Genomic DNA, 21,553 nt, shown 5'->3' with positions numbered 1-21,553 from the left:
TAGCATTGGATTGAATTACCAGGCTTGTGACTCCCTCTCTGGGTGGCGGTTTCTCCAGGGTGGCTTTATATCTGCTCACAGCTGCTCTTGTCCCTTGTCCCTGAGAGGGTGGGTCCTGTGCCACGTGGCTGAGCACATGTCACCGTTGGCATGCAGGTTCATGTCCCTTCTGACCTGACCGTGGAGTCGCTGATGTGCTGGTTTCCGTGGGCTCCGGCTCATTCCGTCCCCGAGCTGTAGCACTCAGATCAGGATCTGTTCCTGTGCCCGGCGTGTGGAAAAGAGATTCCGGCGGCATGACAAAGGGGACGCAGGGCAGTGAAGTTCACCTGTGGGGGCCTCGGGCACCAAGGGCCTGGCAGGGTGTCCACAGCCCATTGAAAAGTCAGTTTGTATATGGAAAGAACAGTACTTGGAACATTGACCTTGATAAGTGATAGAAACACAAGTCTTCTTGTGCAATGACATAGATTCCCAGGGACCTAGTGGAGTTTTTAGGTGTTTGGCAGGGAATGTAGCCAGAAACGTGTGCCAATTACCAAACTAAGTGCCAGTGTCTTCATCCAGCCTCTGGTTCTAAACCACTGAACAGAATGTGTTTAGATCCTAACATTTTCAGTAGAATGGAAAAAGATATCAAATATTTGAGTAGTTTTTGAGAACATGAAAAGTCTCCTGGAAAAAAGACATATACATTGAGTCTAAGCCCTACTATCAGGCAAAGAATTCACTTCACTCTAGAAGGAATCACATGTACAGAGGAAAATGGGAGAGAGAAAATCCGGGCATGTTTAAATAAGTAGAAAGCAGGCAGAAATGAATTAGAGTGAATAAAATGAGGACATTCAGCTTTGGTGGCAGGATTTGTTATGCTGGACAGAGCGGGCACTGGGTGAGCGAGTATTGTGTGAACGGAGCTGTGTCTTTTATCAGGCAAGACGGCCCCTTCCAAAGTGTGGCTCAGCCTGGGGGGACCCAGGGGGAAAGGCCCCTCCCGCCCGCCTCCTGATTCCGGTGAGAGGCCGAGGAGAGGGGTTTGGCATGTGCTGGTGGCCAGGCCCCCAGCACCGAGGGAGAAGCCTGGGACGCAGGTCTGCATGTGCCCCCTACACACCACAGCATGCCATCCTGCTGACACTGATTTAAATGCATTCGGTCAAGCAGCTAAGTTGAAATATTTGTGTCTCTGAAAATCTGAGTATAAACAAAATGATTTTAGTTGATTAAAATAGCGTTTCTGACTTAATACCTCTACTTTAATGGCTAAAAAGTGCCATTTTCAAGCACGATTTTTTCCAGACTGCATTTTATTTTAAGTTTAAATTAAGTGGAGTCTCAGACGCACTGATATTAAGGATTCCTCAGCGCGGGCCCATTAGTTTGTGGAGAAACCAAATCACTGGCAGAACAGAGATGGCGTTTTAATTCCTGGCTGGTTTCCGTTTCCTCACCCACAGACACACGCACTGGCATGTGGACTGGCCTCATGGTTCTGGAGAGAAAACCCGTTCCCTCCTGAGGACGCTGGCGCTGCACAGAGCCTTAGGGCGCCAGCTCAGTCCCCGCCCCAACCCCCGTCCACGGTCCGGTTACCTGTGTTAACTGTGGTCCAAAAATATACATGGAAAAGTCCAGAAATAAACAGTTCGCAAGTTTTAAACTGCGAGCCGTGTGCATAACGTGGTGAAACCTGTCCCCGTCCCACGCTGTCGCCCTCGGGGCGTGACGCGCGCCTCTGTCCAGCTTCTCCTGCTGGGCGCTCAGAACGTCAGTCGCTCGGTACCGGCTCGATTGTCAGGTCATGTGCTGGGTCAGCGCCCTGCTGTGTGCAGACCGGTCTTATTTCACTCACTGCCTCATTCGCAGAGCTTTCCTTACAGTATTTGTTATAATTGTCGTTTCATTCTTAGTTGTTAATCTCTATGTGCCTGATTTGCACACTCCCCGCGGTGTCAGGCGCCCCCGGGGTGTTGGCTCGTGCGCAGGTGGATAAGGGGACGAGTGCACCTAGCGCGGGATGAAGGGAACTGTTTTCACCCCGGGAACAGACATTTCTGACCCCGAGTGTGTGGGTTTTTCTCCACTCCGCCCAACTTTGCGAGACCCTGGGTGTCCTCTGTACTTCACGTGAATTCCGACGCTGTGCGTGGAGCTGGAGGCCACCCCCCAGTTCAGGGCTCAGCCTGTCCCCACACACACGCCAGGCGCCAGTCACAAGTCCCGGCCTCCTGTTCTTCCCTCCACGGGCTGTAAATCCTGGGTCCTCCCCACCCGTGCTCAGGTTTGACGACTTCCCGGAACAGCTCGGAGAATTCAGGAAGGCACCTCCTGCTCCCCGTTATTATAAAGCGCTCAGTTCGGGGACAGGCAGAGGAAGGGACGCTGCGCAGGTACGTGGGCAGGTACGTGGGCGGGGCCAGACTGTCCTGCTCTCCAGGCCCCGCCCACACCTCCACCTGCTCCAGACCGGGAGCTCTCGGACCCCCAGGTGGGGTGTCATGGAGGCTCCGTCGCCTGGGAGGGTCTGGCAGCATTGGCCGTGGGTGCGTCTCACTGACCAACCTGCGGCCCCTTGTCAGGAGGCGGCCGAGTGGTAACCCGTGTGCAGGGGCCCAGCTCCAGGTGCCCCATCAGCGCACAGAGGACACCGAGCTCTGCGGAGAACGCAGGGGTCGGGGCAGCTGTGCTCCAGGACGCCCTCCAGAGCCAGGTGTGCGTTTCCTGCCGTGTCCCAGGGACTGTCTGTGGTGAGCGGGACGGGGCACATTAACCTGCGCTGTTCACGCCCCACACGGGGGTGTGATGGGCGCAGGTGCGCGCGTGGGGGGACCGGCCTCCCCTGTGTAGCTCCGCCTGGGTGTCGCCCCTGCTGTCCGCGGTGCCAGGACATGCCCGCTACCTGCAAACAGGCGCAGGTGCCCTCTGCTCAGGAGCGACCGTGGCCTCGGTGTGGAGGCGGCGAAGGTGGGGGAGCCCCAGTGCCGCCCAGCGCCCTCCCCTTGGCAGCGGACACTCGTTTTGTTTTCCCACTAAGCGCAGTGTGTGTTTATTTACAGCATGAAAATGCCGGTGGTGTTCAGTTCCACAAAATTATCAGACGTTTTCTCTTAATTTTTGCCTTTTCCTTAATCTCTCCTCCTGGAACTCCGGTTAGAACCTTTCACGGTGTCCTCAGCGTCTGCCATGGCTTTCGTCACTTCCATCGTTCGTGTTCTGGGTTTATTAACTCTCCCTTCCGCCCTCTAGTCTTCAGCTTAATTCTGTCACTGAGGGTATTTTTCAGTGTTGTGTTTCTCAGGTGTGGACTCTCTTAACACTGGACCCGCCCAGTCGGTCCCCTTTGTCGCCTCCTCTGGCCTCACACGTCCCACCCCCTCGAGTGGGCTGCACACTTGCCGTGCGTCTGACGGCCTCTGTCCGTGCACCGGAGCTGGTGGCCGTGGTCCTGTCAGCGGGTCCCTGTGCTGTGTCACACTTGCCCCTCTTCTCTCTGTCACGCGTGCTGCCGCCGTCGCGTCCCAGCCCTGCTGTCACCTGTTCGCACAAGCGTCACTCCGGAGCTCAGCCCTTTTCCCCCGTCCTTACCCCGTGTGGTTCTTGTGCCCCGGAATCCCACTTAGGGACGTTTGTTCCGTCCTCTCAGGACAGCTGAGAGGAGAAGCAGCGCCTTTGTCTCTGCTTCTTCCTTTACTTTTCCTTCTGTTTAAAAAAAAAAAAATTGTCGAACCTCACGCAGATATTTTTGAGCCAGGTTTTATAGAACATAATTGATTAAGTACTTAAAGAAATGGGAAACATTAATGTCACTGCTTTCTTTGTTTTCGTTACATGCGTATTTATTCCACTTTTAAGTGGAGTGAGATGATACGATAACATTCAAGTCACATCACATTCATTGGTGCACGTTTCCTCCAGGTATAAATATTTCTCCTACCTGTCAGCATGGACACCTGTGATTAAATCTCACTCTGGTCCTGAAGGCGGTGAAAGCACTTCACACACGTGCTGTCAGCATGTACCTTCACACACTCCCTGTAAATTCACGTAGAAAAGCGACTCCAGTTCCAGGGAAAATTATCTGTGTTCTTCGTTAAATTGCCTCCCTGGGAACAGTTTCACAGCAGCTGCCGCTGAGGTGATTTGACACAAACGGAAAGGCCGTGGGTCAGAACCGCACAGTGACCAGTGTGACGGCTTCGTCACTGCCCCTGCCACTGCTGTCCCGGCCGTTCAGTGAGGGTTATTCTAGTAATCCTGTGATTTGTCTCCCACTCACTGCTGCCTCTCCGGCCACAAGTCCTCAGGCTGTTGGTAGCATCCCACTGTAACGATCGATGAGGCATCTCGCTTGTTAATAACTCCACAGTGCTTCAAGGGTGGGGAACTGCGTCTCATCATTCTGGAGTCGTGCAAACCTCACAGCAGCTACAGTGTGTGCGGCCGGTGACCCCTAATGTGTGTGAGCTCTCAGTGCCCGTCGGTGGTCATGTGGCCGTACAAAACAGTTTGTTATTCTTACCTGAATTAATGAATAACTCCTGTGTGGTTTTATAACAGTGAGTGGGTCTGTCAGATATGTGCATGTTGTTTGCTAAAATGTCATAACGTTTTAGCATTACTTTGATGCTTTAAAACTGTAGAAATTCTGCATTCAATTTAGTCCCAATCATCTGGGTTCACATCCTCCTTGTAGAATGTAACACACACACGACACACATACACTCACACACACCTACATGTACACACATAGGGACGTATGACTTATACTCATCAGTTGTACTGTCACTGTGCTCGTTTAGGACCATAACTGGTTTACACTGTGATACCAATTCTTTAAAGAAAGAATTTATAGTTGCTCATTTAAGAAAACAATAACTTAGTGTAGTTTCTCAGAGGCCTGAAACCAGTTACGCTGTGCAGCCCGTAAGCAAGCACGTGTTGTCTGGGCCACACGTTGTCTAAAACACGGAGCCAACTCTAAACTGGGGGCATTCACATTCAAAGCAGGATTTCTGCTTTCTTTAAAAAACACAAACCAGCCAGCCCTGTGCACGCTGGCCAATCCCCTGCAGTGAACCAGGGCTGAGTGGGGTTTCCCTCACTAACAGGGACGTGGTTGCTGGCTTGCCACAGGCCCCACAGGTCCCCACTGTCTCCAGCATTGACGGGGTGGGGAGGTGGGGACGCATCAGCACAGTCACTGTAAAGCACGTGTTTATTTACACATCAGAGTGGCTTCCTCTTTTTATGTTTTGCATCAAGAATAGAAAAATGAAAGACAAAAGGGTGCAATCCCAAGAAAGATAAGAGAAACACAGCCAGGGGCCATGTTTGCGCTGCCCCTGCAGGGACAGTCAGTGCTCCTATCTGATCTCAACATTTCACAGGACATTTGTTGGGTGGTTTTGTAGCTGTTGTTGGTTTCATTCCTGTTTTCACTTCGAGAGCAACCCAAGCTTCCCAGCAGAGCCTTGCAGAACTCTCCAGCTCACACTGGAGGCAGTTACGGGGCGTGGGTTTTCCCCACACGTTTTCTGGTTTTATCAGATGTTACTATTAACTGATTTTTGTACTATGTACACATACACCTTCACACACAGTTTCAGGTCGTTCTGCACGTTTCCAAAACAGGAAGTCCACCCGAGACGTTTTCGCGCGTACTGATACTTCACCCCTACCTGCTGTTCCCTGCAGCTCTGCCGACACGGGTGGGCAGTTGGCATCAGCCATCACCGCGGGGCGGCCCCGTGGCCAGCTGGCGTTTTCCAATAGCTCAGGCTCCCACCGTCCCGTGAGTCTGAGAGCTGCAGCCTTCCCGAGACCAGCTGGGCCTGGTTGATCAGGGTCGCAGTCGGGGAGCTGGTCACTCCTCTAAAACGCAGGTGTTGCTTTCACTTTCCACCTTGAGGACTAGACTCCCGTAGTATTCAGCCCTGACTCTGAATTAACCTGGCTTACTTGTGTACTTGTTGATATCTGTCCCCTCGAGTCCCTGTTCTCTAAGCTCTGTGGCACGGAGCTGAAAGCGGCAACCTGGCACACAGTAGGTCCTTAAATATTTGCTGAGTAACTGGTGAAGTAAGTCCATCCCCAAGCCCACGTTTGTGCCACGCGTGGAATGGGAAGATGCTTGCGAGCCCCAGCACCACCCATGCTTTCTGACCACAGGTGCGGATCTGGACCAGTGGCGAGGAGGACGCAGCAAGCAGAGTGACGGTGGCGGCCAGCCGGACGTCGGCCACTCTCCGCGGCCTGCGGAGCAACCTGGCCTATCACGGCGCCGTCCGGGCTTACAACAGCGCCGGCGCCGGGCCCTTCAGCGCCACCGTGACCGCGACCACCAGGAAAACACGTACGTATGACCGAGCCTCTCGGTGTAAGGAGCAGTGTGCGTTCCTTCTGCGTCGCGCGAAAGGGACAGCGAGCCGGTGAGCCCGCCCCACACCTGCACACGCAGAGCCACACGTGTGTCTCCGGGCAGGGCGACAGCCACGCCAACCCATGGGTGACCCTTTGGAAAACTCAGCGTGAGCTCTTAGGCACGTCCTTCCACGTTTCTCTTAAAATGCCACCAACTTGGTTGGTGTATTTTCCTGTATCTTTAGCCCCCAGAGCTTGAGGATTTCTGATAAGCGTGAACAAATTCACATCAAAGGATCAGAAGTGATTTTTCTTTTCTTTCTACATTATTCAGAGGATGGCGATGTGCACAGTAAAAGTTTGCCGTCAGACGCGGTTGGTCCACGTGAATGTACTGATACTTTAAAAACTCTGACTAGAGACGTTATTAATTTATTTTCAGAATTTATTGACTCAGGAAAATTGTTTGCTTAACTGGCTTCTATGAGAACGAGACAATCAAGTTTTGCTTGATTGCCAGTTTCTTTAGTGCATCTCTGTTTCCGTATATAATTCCCAAATTTGTACGAGAGCATGCGTTTGTTGGCAAAGATGCTCAGACCCCAGTAACGTAAACTTGAACTTCGTGGCTCGTGTTGCATATACGTTCAGATACGTGTAAATCGGGATTCTGCTGCTTTGGATTTCAACCAACCAGCGTGAATCCTCCCAGGGAAGTTCACGTGTTTACCTGTGATTTTCTGTAGAAAGGAAAGTTTGGCTACCACATTGCTAAGGTCCTAGATTGCAGAGCAGACGTTTGGAAACCAAGGCTTTCCTCCCTTTTGCAACCAGCTAATGTAATCAGTCAGTTGCATCCTTCACTAGTAATTAGGGGAAGCCTGGCCCAGTCTCTTATCCCCAACTCGCAGTTGGGCTTAGACCCTGGAGAAGGTGGGTTTGCCGATGAGCTGAAAATATTCTGTGTATAGAACTCCTCACTAAGTATGTTTGGTGTTCCCATTATCAATTCCGAATTAGTAAGATTTAAATATATGTCTTCATTTACATATTCAAAGCATCAATCAAAAATTCTGATTGCAAAAATATGTGCAGAGAAGTTTCTCTGGCTCTGTCCTCCGACGACGTAGTCCCAATGTGAACACATGCTGGGGAATTAGGATGCAAGTGACAGCGTGACGTCACGGCCCAGTGAAGAGCCTGGTGGTTGGTAACGCAGGAGGAAGGGGCTGCTTATAAATCAATAGGACATCATGGCCAGGTACAATGAGTGAAACAAAGTTGTGAGAAGAAGCAAAGCCCCTCTAATTTGGAGACGGTGCAAATGCCCAGTTGAAAGCGGGAACTCACATGATGAGCGTGACTCACGAGGCTGGTTCTCACTGAGCAGTTTCCCATCACTGTTCTAAGTACGTCTCATGTAATGATTCCTAATGTCACTTCCGAGGGGAGGACGCTCAGGTGCAGGAGGTCAGATGACTTTGCTGAGTCACAGGCAGGAGGAGGACGCGGCCTTAACCACAGTCAGCATTTCTGCGTCTCGTTTAACGTCAGCTTCTCTGGGAGTTTACTCTGTGCTTAGGACCTGGCGAGGTGCTCAGAGACAGCCAGGGCCCTCGACACGGAGCTGTCGCGTGATGGGGACCTGACAGTGCAGGGAAATCTCAGAAAACGATACAGTCCCGTGCCCACAATTCAGCGGCCTCTGCCTGTGGGTCTGTAAGTGGCAGTAAGGAAAAGCTGCCTACGTGGAGGGGAAACGCCCCGGAATGAAACTCCAATCCTCCTAAGGCTGTATGTGAGGAACAGTATTAAGTTGATTGTTAAATTTTATGTTGGTAATTTTCGAAACATGCCGAAATACTGGTAAAACAGAATCTTCTGAGGCGATTTCTCACATTGTGACCGGCAGCTCTGAAGGCATCATAGCCATCGAGGTGGTTTTGGCTGCAAATCCTACTCGCACATTCTGGTGAGGCTCTTGTGATTGTGAAGACAATTATTGTCACGCCCTGGGCATAAAGCTCCTAAGTACCATCTTCCATTGGCTTGCTGTGTGTCCTCCCCTCGGTTTGTCACCTGCAGGGGACAGAATCCTGTGTCTTGTTGACCCAGCCCCAAGGCCCGCACTGGGGGCCACTGATGAAATGTTGATGAGTGACAAGCTGGGTGAATGCCATCTACAGAAGCAGGTCGGCATGAAGCACTTCCTTCAGACTGAAAATTGTGAATTCAAACACTCGGTGTAGTGCTTTCCCACTTGCTCTAAATGTGCCGACGTCGTATACTGGTAGCCGTGGCACTGGGTGCACAGCCCACGAGGCCGCCCTGACGTTGTCTTGACTAATGTGACAGAACGAAGGGCTCCAAGTCGAGCACTGCGGCATCCATTTCTGATATCCACACACTTGTGCCTTTTGAAACCATTTCTGAGTGAAACACTAATTAGCCTCTTTAATCTAAAAGGGGTTTCTGTTACTTGCAACCAGAGAGCTAACTCTTGTCTGAAGACGCTGATGAGGAAAAATTGCAGATGGCACATCAGTGACAAAATCTGTTGGCTTCTAAAAGGAAACGTGTTGACACTTTTATGCTCGGAGATTGCAGGAATGGTTTGTAGGGCAAATGTTCTGCTTTGTGTAATGGAAAGTCAAGTGGTGATTCTGGCTGTCAGTGTGGGTGGCTTCAGCCTCAGCCTCGAGAATCTTCTCGTCCGACCTCACACTGGACATTTCCAAAACTCGGTGTTTGGTCACCCACCCGCCCCATTTCAGACAGGCCCCTCCTGCAGTAAATTCAGCCCCACACCCCGAATCCTGGACCCCCGACTGGTATCCCACAGCTGACGGGGCTCTGAGTCTAGAGGCTCACCACTCGGGGCCGTCACTCGCCGTCACCTGGCGGCCTCCCCGCCAGGCAGCCACTGCGCTGCTCAGCCTGCCCCACCCCCACCCCCACCCGCCTCCCTCGGGCCAGGACCACGCTCTTTATGTCACTTGTCATCGCCCTGCTGTACGTCCTCGTCCTTAGATGTCCAGCCAGACCTCCCACCGCCCCTCCGCGTCCCACTGGGACTCCTTCCTGCACTTTCTGCCCCTCCCGCCTCACGCTCCCCCCCCCCCCCCCCCCCGCTGCCCTCTGCCCAGGACGCCCGTCCAGGGGCCACCTCACCGCCTGGTTTAAAGGTGCAGCCCCCTCCCCCACACTCCCTCCCGCCTGCTTTGTTCCGCACACAGCACTTGGAGCCCACAGCCCGTGACTGCAACTCCTCTGTCCTCTGCCGCCTGCGATGGCCGGAGTGCAGGCCCTCGGGGCAGAGACTGGGCGTGGTCACCACTCTGTCCCCAGCATGTGTGGGCGTCTACAGTCACCCTGGTGAGAAGACTCTGTCCATCCTGCGTCTCGGCTTGGGCTCTCCCATGGTGCACTGCCCTGCCCTGGTCCCCTCCGGGGCAGCAGCTCAGGGTCACTTCTGTGAGGGAGACACGCTGGGCAGTGGGTACCTCCTCCGGTCCCTGCTCTCACAGCCGGCGTGGCCTTCTGCTCCTCCCGGGCCAGTCGCAGCGGCCGCTGGCGGAACACGGCCTGGCCTGGCCTGACAGCGCCTGGAACGAGGGGCCCTGCGTGTTCATGCCCTCGCCGGGGACGGTGCGTGTGTGTCACGTGAGGAAACTCTTATATGTGGCAGTCTTGCTCTTCCAGACGATGGCAGGCGCGGCATGTGAGCTGAGACAACGTCACCGCCTGAACTTGAGGAGCCCAATTACGTGTCCTCAGGAAGGAAACGCATGTGAGTGAGAAGCACTCAGAGAGCGCGAGTCAGAATCTGGTGGCAGTTCTGACAGGATTGCTGCCTCGAGCGCTTAACTTGGAAGTTCTAGGGTTTTCAGACGCATGAGTAATATTTAGTAAAATATGCACTCGTCTGCTCCAAGCTGTGACTCCGGATGTGCCTCCATGCGAGCTGGTCCCAACTTCATCTGCCATCGTCCTTTCTCTGGGTCTCCTCTCAGAGGTACCTGACATTTTTTTCTTAACAATCAACTTACTGTTTTTACTTTAATAAACTTAAAAAGAAAAGGGAACCTAGGTTTGTGCGTGTGCAAACCAGCATCATGGCGATGAAGAGACATTAAGAGAATAATGAGTTAAGTAGTAGTGACAGCGGTAATAACCACGGCCCTGAACAAACAAGCCGCCCTCGTGAGAAGCTCTCGTACCGCGTCGCTGCCTGTCCAGGCCTCTGAGCCGCTTTGTCTGGGATGTCGCTTCGAAGGGAAAGGAAGACCCAGTGGGCCCCAGTCAGGCCTTGTCTGCACGTGGGAGGGAATTTCTCCCCCGGACTGAAGGGCTGTGGACGGCCCCGTGACGCATGTCACCTCCTCACGCGTGCGTGACACACCGCGGCCCACATACAACGACGACACACCGATACCTGAGCACACGCCTGAGATCTGCCACCTCCTGCCTGCCTGCGGGCTTCCTCCAGCAGAGGCTTTCCTGGTTTAGGCAGCGCTGAAGCAGGATAACCGGAAGGCACTGAACGCGAGCAGGCTTCAGGCTGGGCCTTGGCACTCACGGAACCGTCATCCCTCCAGCCACACGCGTGTCTTACGTTCCGTGCTTGGTGGGGCGGCCGCACTTCCTAACAGCCTTCCACCCGCCTGGGAATTCTGTAGACAGTCGCACCTGTTCTGCTTACAGACCCTGATACGGGCCCCCCTGTCAGAGACCACGCGGGAGTTGTCTCTGCTCCCAAGGACCTACGTGTGGGATGGTAGGAAACTGGATATTAGTAAAAGCAAAGTCACAAATTAGAAAAATGCCTTTGATGAGGATTATAGAGAAAGGGGACTTGCTATGTGCAAAGCGCCCGACTTCACGCTGAGAAATCAGGAAAAGTGTTCCTGTGAAAGTTGATTATATTCAGAGACATACATGTTCAGTGTTTCGTTTTACATCCTTCACAAATCTGACGTTAATCGTTCAGGAGTTAAGTAAAGCCACAGGCTGTCACCACCATATACCGTGGGAAGCATGACATCTCCTGCCCGTCATGTGTTTCGTTTAATTTCTAATTGTGGTAAAAATACATAAAGTTTCCATCTCACACATTTAAATGTATGGTTCAGTGGTGTTAAGATTGGTTACTGTGCAGCCAGTGTCCAGAACTCTTTGCGTCTTACAAAACTGAAATTCTGTCCCCATTAAATTACAAATAGACCTTTGAACCCCCAGCCTCCCCTCCCCATTGGTATTTCAACCCTAGGCAGCATCGTTTGATATTCTCCTGAGCTCAGCGTGGCAGCTTGAACGCTGTGAGCTGGCCTCAGCCCCCTGCTAACACCAGGTCACCAGATTTTAGACTGGGGTCAAGGAGCAGATTCTAGCCAAAGACACCACTGTAGGGCACACAGCCCGGCTGCTGTCATCGGTCCCATTGGTGTATCTCACGGCTCGGTCAGTGGTGCTCCCGAGTGGCCCAGCACGGTCACTTTCATGTCATTTCCCTGTGACCAACTCAGGTAACGACGTCACAGCCTGTGGCTACGCCCCAAGAATGACACATGTCATCAGTGTCAGGGGCACTTGCGATGCTGGGACCACGTGGGTGATGTTGTCGTGTTTCATCCTGTCATTTCCGTGTCCCGTCGGTGCTGCTACTGAGCCCCCCGCCCCCCAGCATGAGGCCACTGGCTCCTGTTCATGGTGGGAACTAAACTGGGAACCACAGTTTTAAACTGCAGAGTGTCGTTAATTATCTAATGGAATTCTCATTGACGTTTCAGTGTTTTACCTTATTTTTCTCAAAAACCACTTTAAACATGTTCAGTGAAGACGAAAGCACAGAGTCAGCTGCAGTTTGTCATGTCTGCGGCTGTGACTTCCTGGACGTTCTTACTTCTAAGGCTCCCCACTGCCCCCGACCCTTCGTGCCCAGCTGCTTAAACACCATCCACACTTCACTTTAACCTCCTCGAGTGGCAGTTCCTCAGCCTGTGTCAGAACGGGTCCCAGCCTGGCCTCCTGGCCGCCCCTGGTAACCCGGCCGTGGTGTGAGGGGGGCAGTGGCTGTGTCCCCACCATCAGCACGTTTTCCAGGGACCCTTGTGAACGAACCTAAAGTGTGTGATGGATATGATCCAGTGAGTTGTCTGCACTGGGACTGAAATGCCTTGTGGAGGGAGATGTGGCTCTGTCGCGTCCCCGAGTCCACCTGTGCCCTGTGTCACCGTGGGAGTCTGCGTGCCGGTGGCCTCCGGAAGGCCTTTCTCTGTGCTGTGGGAAAGGCCCCTCGTGCTCACATTGGTTTGAATTCCTCCTTTTACGTTTCCAGCTCCCAGCCAGCCCCCCGGAAACGTGGTCTGGAATGCTACAGATACAAAAGTGCTACTGAATTGGGAACAAGTCAGAGCCATGGAGAACGAGTCGGAAGTGACTGGGTACAAAGTGAGTTGTCACTATGGTGTGTGCTTTCCAGGGGAGGCTGGCTTCCGGGACCTTCCTCTGTGATGACAGGGTTTCTTTCTACAACCTGCTTTTCACATGCAGGTAGCAAGCTTTGTATTACCAGGGCATTTCCCCAAAATGTCTGTTTTCTTAAACAGAAATCAAAGTGAAAGAATTCTATTCACGAGGGAATTTTGGACAAAGTGTGAGTTGTTTGTGGTGTTACTTGTTTGCTACCTCTGATGCTCACACATGCTCAGTGTTGGCTCTGATTCCGTGGTCTGGGTTCAAGGTCAGACGCAGGGTCCTTGCCCGCGTCTGGAGCCTGAAGCACAGCCCAGCCAGCCCTTCCCAGCCTCCTTGGCTTTGAGGAGTGATGGCTGTACCGTGTGCTCATTGAGGCCGAGTCTGAGACCTGTGGGAGAGCCGTGAAGGCAGCTGGCCTGCCAGTGGGTGTAGAAAGAAGCAGTAAGGTGACGTCCGAAGAGTAAGTGCCATGAGCATAACTCCAGGCGGGCAGCACACAACCCACAGGATGTGTCCCTGCGTTTCAGGTTTTCTACAGGACCAGCAGTCAGAGCAGCATGCAGGTGCTGAGTACAAACACGACGTCAGCGGAGCTGCTGCTGCCGGTCAGGGAGGATTACATCATCGAAGTAAAGGCTGCGACTGACGGAGGGGACGGCGCCAGCAGCGAGCAGATCAGGATTCCAAGAGTAACCAGTAAGTGGGGCCAGGGGACGCTTCCTGTACTTACAGCGTCGTGTCCTGACCCCCAAGAGGGACTCATTCGGTGCCTGTCTGTCCCCTCTCTTCCCACCGTGTGTCTTGTCTGAGAGCTGAGAAGGTTTTGGAATAAGAGACGGATGCGGAAGGAGTCCCTCACCAGGGCTGCAAAGTAAGGGGAGACGTGACAGCGGAAGACGGGAAAGACGTCGGGAAATGTTTAGCAGAACTTCATTAATTTTTTCCCTCATTCGGAGCCTAAAATTTGCCCTTGGATTGACTATGGAAACAGAATTCCTTAAGCATTTTTCAAGGGCCCTGTTGAGCCCACAAACTGTTTTTAAGGTTTTTAATATATCAGTTGTTTGGCTTCTAGAAATTATAGACGAATCTTATCAATTCTTTACAAAGCAGAAAAATCCTTGATATTACTGGCCAGTCCAAAAGCTTTAAACAAAATTCTTATTTTCTGATTTCAAAGGAGGTTTACGCCTTTTCCTTTAAAAATCCAAATGAGCCTGTTTTGTTACACGAACTAAACTTTTAGAAGAAAGGGAGAAAGACTTATATTCTCATTTTATCAGTGACAATGGTAGAAGATATTTTATCTTTTACCGTGTTTCCCCGAAAATAAGACCTAGCCAGACCATCAGCACTAATGCGTCTTTTGGGGCAAAAATTAATATAAGACCCAGTCTTATTTTAATATAAAATAATATTATATAAAATAAATAATATTATATTAACTGATATTATATAAAATATATTAAATAATATTATATTAAATGATATTATATTAAAATAAGACTGGGTCTTATATTAATTTTTGCCCCAAAAGACGCATTACAGCTGATGGTCCAGCTAACTCTTATTTTCAGAGAAACCTGGTAAATCTCAAATCTGGAGTTTTCAGGCCTCCATTTAAGTTCAGTTGACCCTTGACCAACACGCGTTTAACTGCGTGGGTCCACTCATATGCAGATTTTTTTTTTTTTTTTTAATAAATGTACATTTGGCCCTTGGTAGCCCGGTTTTTTGCATCTGTGGATGCAGCCGACCATGGATTGAAATCTCCTTTCCATGTGAGCTCGGGAAGCCATAGGTGTGGATGGCCGATCAGTTGTACTTGGATTTTGACGCATGGGCTGGGCGCCCCTAAGCCTGCATGGTTTGGGGGTCACCTGCACGGCAGAAGCCATCCCGTCCTCCGGTCCTGTAGTTCTTAGCGACGTAGATCACTTTGCTCCTTTCACTGAGCTCGGCCTAGACTATGGAACCTGCATTCGGGGTTCAGACCTTTAACCTTGGAAAACAATGGCTGACATTGTTTTGTTTGTGAAGGGAAAGAGAGATGTGGAAACTTGGAGGCATTTTATATTTTCATGAAACCACAAAGACTGCAGCCCTTGCACTAAAACAAACAAACGACTAAAGTATTCGAAGAAAATGCTAAGTGTGTAGCTCAGAACTGCAAATCCGTAAAAACCGTATCAGATTACAGGCACGTCTAAAAGAGTGTGCACTTCAATAGAGCAAAGCCAGGAGTTTACGTGCGGTGCTGACGGCAGTGATGGTTTTACAAGGGCCGAGACGTGCTCTCGCTCCCAGACAGCACAATGTGGAGCTGACATTCGGTGTGGCAGAGTGGGACCAGTCAGCGGAGAAGGTCCCGGGCACACACCATCCGCATGCCAGGGCTGCAGCGGTCAGAGCAGCCTTGTCCTGTGACATCTGCCCTCTCGCCGAGCTGCACAGGCCGGCACGGGCATGTTCTGAAGTCATCGCTGAGACAGCGGGGCTTCTGTTGATTCCTTTGTTTAAAGATGATGTTTTATATTACGCATGATCGTTTGTCTAAAAGTGTATAAAATAGAAACAGACACAGATATTTTAAATTCTTATCCAATGGAGCTTTCTTTAATTAAACCATTGAATTATCTCAGAGTTGTCTGTCGTGGAGTATAATTGTTTTCAGAATGATTACATTGTTTTTAATCTCAATTAAAGTAAATAACACTAGTGAACGAAGCCTCGACTTGTTTGAGAAAACTGAAATGCATCAGTTTTCATAGGTACCCTTGGCTCCACTGACAGAAGGAATGAGGGCGGGCTGCTGAGGTTCTCACTCTGATTGGATTTTCAGAGAAGCACTGCTTTGGTCCTGACTCCTTATTAACTGGCTGTCTGTCGTCTTTGACAGGTACCGATGCAAAAGGGTCCACGTCGGCCATCTCGAATGTCCTCCCAGTGTCGAGGTATATACCCATCGTCCTGTTCTTCACTGTAAATGCCCTCTGGTGATACGAACGCTTTTTTTACTGTTTACTGGAAAGTTAACCGGTTACAAAAAAAAGTGCTTTCATGAAATGCAGTGATAATGCATGTTTTGTTTCCAACTCTGTATTTGTAACTTTCTGGTATGTAAAATATGAATATAATTTAAAAAACAGTTTAGAATCTTTTAGGGGAATCTGAAATGCCTTAATACTTGATAAACCAAAGATATTTCCATATTACATACTTTAGACTTTTGACAGATGTCACGAGCTATGATTTAAGCACTGCCTAAGGACTGACGTGCTCTTATGGGTACACACGTGTGTTTGGTGTGGTATATTTAGTGTAGAAAAGCCCATTTCATCCCAACCCTATTTTCCTATCATAACAGCATTGTTTGGGAGATTTAATCAGTATTATTTTGAAATGGTGAAAAACCCATCTTAAAAATCACCCTGTTTGGAAGAGGGAGCATGTGATTCAAAGAAGGGTCAGGAAATGCCGCCTCAGAGGTGGGCAGGCTGCTATTTGTTTCCAGTGTCCTGCTCAGCGAATGGGGTTCTTCCCAGATTGCTTTGCTCTCCCTACTTCTCCAAACCGTGCAGACAGTAATCCCGTCCTCCCTGTCTCTGCCGTGAGTTACCTGTAACAGATGAAGCAGGACAGGTGGGCGGGCCTGGTGGCCCCAGTGCTGGGCCCGGGCAGATGTCAGTGTGAGTGCCCTGCACCGTGTCGGGGTGACGTCCATATACGTTTCTAACGCCTGCGTTCCATTCTAGATAATGCTTTCTTTTTCACTCAATGATATTATAAAGTGGAAATGATCACATTTTATCCTTTCTCAAAAAAAAAAAAAAAAGAAGAAGATTAAAAAGGAATGGCTTCCATCACACCTATCTATGAACAAGCGTTCATGGTAGAGAAGAGAAGGAACAAAATTCACACGATTCATTTCTAATCTCTGATTCCATTAAGAGACCCTCTCTGTTTTGGATGACATAGGTGGTTTTTTAATGAAATCCAACCGTCTCTCTGAGGGAGTCTGGCAGGCTTTTTCATTCCCGAGTTAACTTTGTAATAGAACCACGGTTATGCTGCTCATTCTGATGTGTAGTTAGTCTTCCCGTACGTGGTTTTCAAAGGATTGTTGAAGATGTGAGTTCACAGCAATATGTAAAGAGTACATGAAAACCGGCAGATGGTTAGACACTGCAAAATCCATTTTTTACCTCTTTCTTACCGATTTCATATTTTGCAGGAACTTCTTTGCAAAGATATCAGAATGTGAAACCAACACCAGTTCAGGTGTCAAAAAAGAATAAAAATTCACAAAATTCTGATATCACCATAAAACGTTACTTGACATTTAAATATTGCATTTAAGATAAAGTTGTTATACACAAAGGAGAAAAATATTTACAGTTTCTCTGCAAGGTCTGTATATACTGTATATATCTAGCAAAAAACCTGAATGCCCAGTAGATTTCATATGGCCATTGTTACTTCCAGCCAGAAAGTGGGGAAGCCCATTCTCCAATACCTGTGTTTTGTGCTACATGTAACGGAGTAGTACCTTCTTATTATTTATTATTTAGTAATTCCTATATGTTCCTATGCTTTTCCTTTTCAAGGTAATTACTCTCTCACTTCATGGTGTTTCTAGCAATATATCTCCATGAGATTGTACTTTGTTTCATATTGAAAAGTATAAAAATTATCTTTAAATTTCTGTGTGTGTATCCTATGGTTATCTGTATGTATGATTTTCTATTATCTAATAAAATTTATAACAGTTAAATGCCTGTGCATGATTAACTGTGATATGGTCAAAAATAGTTATATTTTCAGTCAACATTTTAGTCTTTCCCTCTTTAACAGGATATTTTAAAAATTATTTTTATACCCTACTGAATGAAATCATCATTTTGAGACAATCCCTCAATATTAAATGCATTTCAGCTGTGGGGAGAGAGGAAGGAAAGGGGAACAGAAAATTCCCTGCAGAACGGTGGTGTCTGGTTTCTTCTGACTCATTTGGTTGGGAGGCCGCTCCCACATCCGTGGGAAGTATCTTCTTAAGATTAATGTCAATTTCTCAAGTCCATCATAGACTTTCTTTTGGTATCAGTATTAGGGACTTGTTTTTAAACAACCCTCATGGTGTAATTCTAAATATTTGACAAAGTTTACTAGGAAAAGACTCATTTCTAATTACTCGAGAGTTTTCGATGTCATCGTTGATGTCAGCACGATTAGAACCAAAATAATGATTCAATCATTTTCTTACATGAGGAAAACTTCGAAGATGTATTTGTGGGCAGGAGAGTTACGTGGGAAACGCCTGTGTGGGGCTGTGCCCGGTACACAGGCGTGCGTGGGGGCTGTGGTTTCAAATTAAGGTGCAGTTGTACTGGGTGTGTCACTGCACCTGGTGACGGCCAAAGGCCTGGGGAGACACAGAAGCAGATTAAACCCGAAGCCTGTCCCTGTGTCCTCCACGAAGCCAGTGCTGTGTGACGTGGCAGAACCGGGTCCATGCTGAGTCATACGGCCTTGGTCTGAGTGACACTTTCACCAGTCAGTGGCCACACAGGTCTTGCGGACGGTCCATAGCTTCTCCAAGCCTCATTTTCCCTACCTGCAGAATGGGACCAACGTAGTGTCATTCTCACAGAGTTCTCAGAATCTTTGGTGAAGCTACACTGGCCGCTGCTCTGCCCTCCTTTGTGAATGAGGTTCTGGGTGTCCCCAGTGACCTTGAGATGCGGGGAGTTAGTCAAAGAAAGGTGTGCGTGTGTGCGTGTGTGCGTGTGTGTGTGTGCGTGTGCGTGTGTGCGTGTGTGCGCGTGTGTGTGTGTGTGTGTGTGCGTGTGTGCTTGGAGCCATTATTCTCTCCATCGGGAGGTAAATCTGTGACACTGGGAGAAAGGCCACATTGAAAGGTGGCTTTGTGTCATTAGTTTACTTCAATCTCATTCGACTGAGAAGAAAGATGGATGATTCCAGGAAGAGAGATGATTCCCTCGGACAGAGGGAAAAGTGATTCTGGTATCAGATGATTTTGTCATACAGATTTCATGTTCATAGTGACAGATAACATACCTTCACTCTCTGTGCCAGACTCGGAGTGCAGCACTTTTCCTTGGCTACATTCATCTTCACGGAAATCTTAGGTACTGTGATGAAGCCATTTTACAGATGAGAAAGCCAAGGCTCAGGAAGGCTGAGTAAAGTAAAACCGGGTGCCAGCCCAGGCAACCTGGCGGTGACCCCCGAGGCAGGAGTAGGTCCTCGATCCTCTCAAGTTCAGGTCCATGTGATTTCGAGAGTCTGCGTGTCCACGTCCAGTGCCAGTTACTGGTGGTGTGTGTTCTGTGTTCTGCCTCTGCTGTTGCCATCACTCGTGGTGGGGAGACGAAAACCTGAGAGCCTTCCTTTGGCTGTTACACACGCTCATATTCTCTTTTCCTCACGTGGAAAGCGCTCCCAGCTACAATGAACCCAACGTCTGAAATCTTTTTAAGTAAAAATTAGAAAAATGCTTGTCTGTTGTGAAAATATTTTCTAGGCTTTATGTTTAATTTTAACCACATATTTTATTTAAATTTTTGAAGATGGTTTGTGTTGAGTTTCAATAAGTTTACCATTTTCAATGAAAACCTAATGGTATAATTCAATGAAATAAAGAAATGCCTAATGGTTAGGGTGTTACAAGTTGTTTGTGTGTTTTTTTTTTTTTTTCCCAGTTAAAACCCCCCTTCCATTTCATATTCTTATAATGCCATCTTTTTTAAAATTTAAAATTAGTCTTAATTTGGTTCATGATTTTCTGAAGTATTTTACCCTTTTTGAAAATGAAAATTGTACTGATATTCATTATAATTTGGATCCACTTCAGTAAACATCAGAGGTAAAATCAACCACAGCAGCAATTACAAAACTAGCAAGTAGTCAAGTGTAACATTCTTTTCAAAGAAAATATGTAAATAGATTGGAATATGGTTCCTTGAAATTGTTAGGTTTTCCTGTAGTCGTTTTTATTTGAACCCTGCACCCTAATTTAACATGACCTGCTTTCCATGTAGGTGATAATTATCTCTTGAACTTGGACACGGAATAAATGCACTGATACAAACTTAAATCTGTAAGAAAGGACGTTCGTTCTGTTATTTGACAGAGTCGCTCTCAGTCCTTACTCTGCACTTTTAAATTATCCTGGAACCTGATGATTCTCCCTTGGTCCCTGATACCACGGGAAACAAAGAATCAGACCCTGTGTGACTGGATATTACACGGGAAAACTCAGACTAAGACAGACAGATGATAATGGCAAATTAGCAGGTTTATTTTGTCATCAGACAGAAGAGTGTGACAGACACAGAGCTCTGGTGAAATGTGCTCCTAGACTGGCCAGTGAGGAGTGAAGGGTTCGTCAGTCTGGCTGTCCTCTGGCCTTCCCAAAGCATCCAGACAACAGTGGCGGCCCCTCCGAGGCTAAATGTCCCCATCACACATCGACATGCTCGCTGGGACCACGAACTCCGGCACAATAAGTACCCCCGTCTCATCTTTATGTGCTCAGTACTTGTTTATTGAATTAGTGAATTTTTCACCGATTCCTCTTACCCTTTCCTGTTTTGCGCACTTAATTCCCCCCAGCCTGTGCTGTAGATACTAAGATGTGACGACTAGGAGAACACGAGGTATTATGACACTTTATTAGAAATAGCTATGAGCAGTAGGTACCTGTACTGGGAACGCTGCGCCCGTTGGGGAGAAGGTAGCACAAACCCACGGTTGGTTAGGGCATTTGTTCCCAGCACAGATCTGAGCGGGTCCCCAGCCATGCCAGTGAATCCTGTGACCTTGGACACGCAGGTGAATCACCAAGGACACATGCGAGTCTCTAAGTTGGCCCCAAGGAAGCCCTGCCATGGAGGAGTGTCATGGGCGACGGGGCCACATCACAGAAAGCGTTGGTCACAGGAATTCTGGCTCCGGGGACTCGATAGCAGGGTCCGCAGACTTCCTACGATCTTTGGGTTCTGGATGCTGATCTCTCTTCAGGGTTGCCTGTCAAACAAATAGGACCAGCGTCTACCTCAAAGGCAGTTCGTCAACCTCCCGCATCAGACACTGGTCTTGGGACAAGCGCTGTAAGGCAGGACCCCTCCCCAGGGCACTCAGCTACAGGGACAGCAGGGGACGGGCGAGTTGGGGGCACATGCTCAGGTCGTCGTGGGGCTGAGCTGACACGGACACCCAGCCCGGGCGCATGGGGAGCTGGGCCTCTTCACTGAAAACAGGGCCCAGGTGCCAACGGCTCGGGCAGCGGCTGCCAATCAAGGCCAGAGACCTGCCTCAGAGGGCGCTGCTCAGAAGGACGTCACCTCAGACCCTCACTGCTCTGCCGTTAAGTCACTAGGACCTGCTACCACCTCTTGGAGGCACCTTGTGAATGACGGCAATTAAACTGAAACCAGAGTCACCACTAGAACTGGTCGAGGCTGCAGAGAAGGTTCTGGATGTGCATCTGGGAGCCTAGAGTCTTGGCAGGGAGGCATGTGTTGAGTAAAAGGAAGTCACGGCAGTGTGTCCAGGAGGTGCCCAGGTGGCAGCAGCACCATTCTGGGTCGCTACCTGGAGCCGGTTACCTCCAGGGGCCAGGGCCACTGCCCGCGAGCGACAGGGAATCCCACTGGGACCCGAGGAGATGTCTGGCTCCTGTGACCATGGGAAG

At 49.5% G+C, this 21,553-nt stretch overlaps 1 protein-coding gene across 6 annotated transcripts in view; it reads left to right on the top strand.

Moving 5' to 3' along the window:
* The window catches only part of CNTN3 (contactin 3), a 185,998-nt gene extending 168,386 nt beyond the window's left edge, over positions 1–17,612 (top strand). For 3 of the 6 annotated variants that reach the window (XM_088798086.1, XM_088798084.1, XM_088798087.1), the window contains 4 exons: positions 6,169–6,352; positions 12,698–12,810; positions 13,365–13,533; positions 15,737–17,612. In XM_088798086.1, coding sequence (XP_088654212.1) covers positions 6,169–6,352; positions 12,698–12,810; positions 13,365–13,533; positions 15,737–15,837 — 567 coding nt within the window. In that variant the 3' untranslated portion in view covers positions 15,838–17,612. The remainder of the gene's footprint in view (positions 1–6,168; positions 6,353–12,697; positions 12,811–13,364; positions 13,534–15,736) is intronic. The other 3 variants (XM_074312196.2, XM_074312197.2, XM_088798088.1) reach the window with 1 other exon arrangement.
* Positions 17,613–21,553: the final 3,941 nt, after the last annotated feature.

The sequence above is a fragment of the Rhinolophus sinicus genome, chromosome 5 (assembly GCF_057876585.1).
Source record: "Rhinolophus sinicus isolate RSI-liver-muscle chromosome 5, RSI-T2T, whole genome shotgun sequence".
Taxonomy (NCBI): Eukaryota; Metazoa; Chordata; class Mammalia; order Chiroptera; family Rhinolophidae; genus Rhinolophus; species Rhinolophus sinicus.
This window is presented reverse-complemented; position numbering and strand designations above follow the sequence as displayed.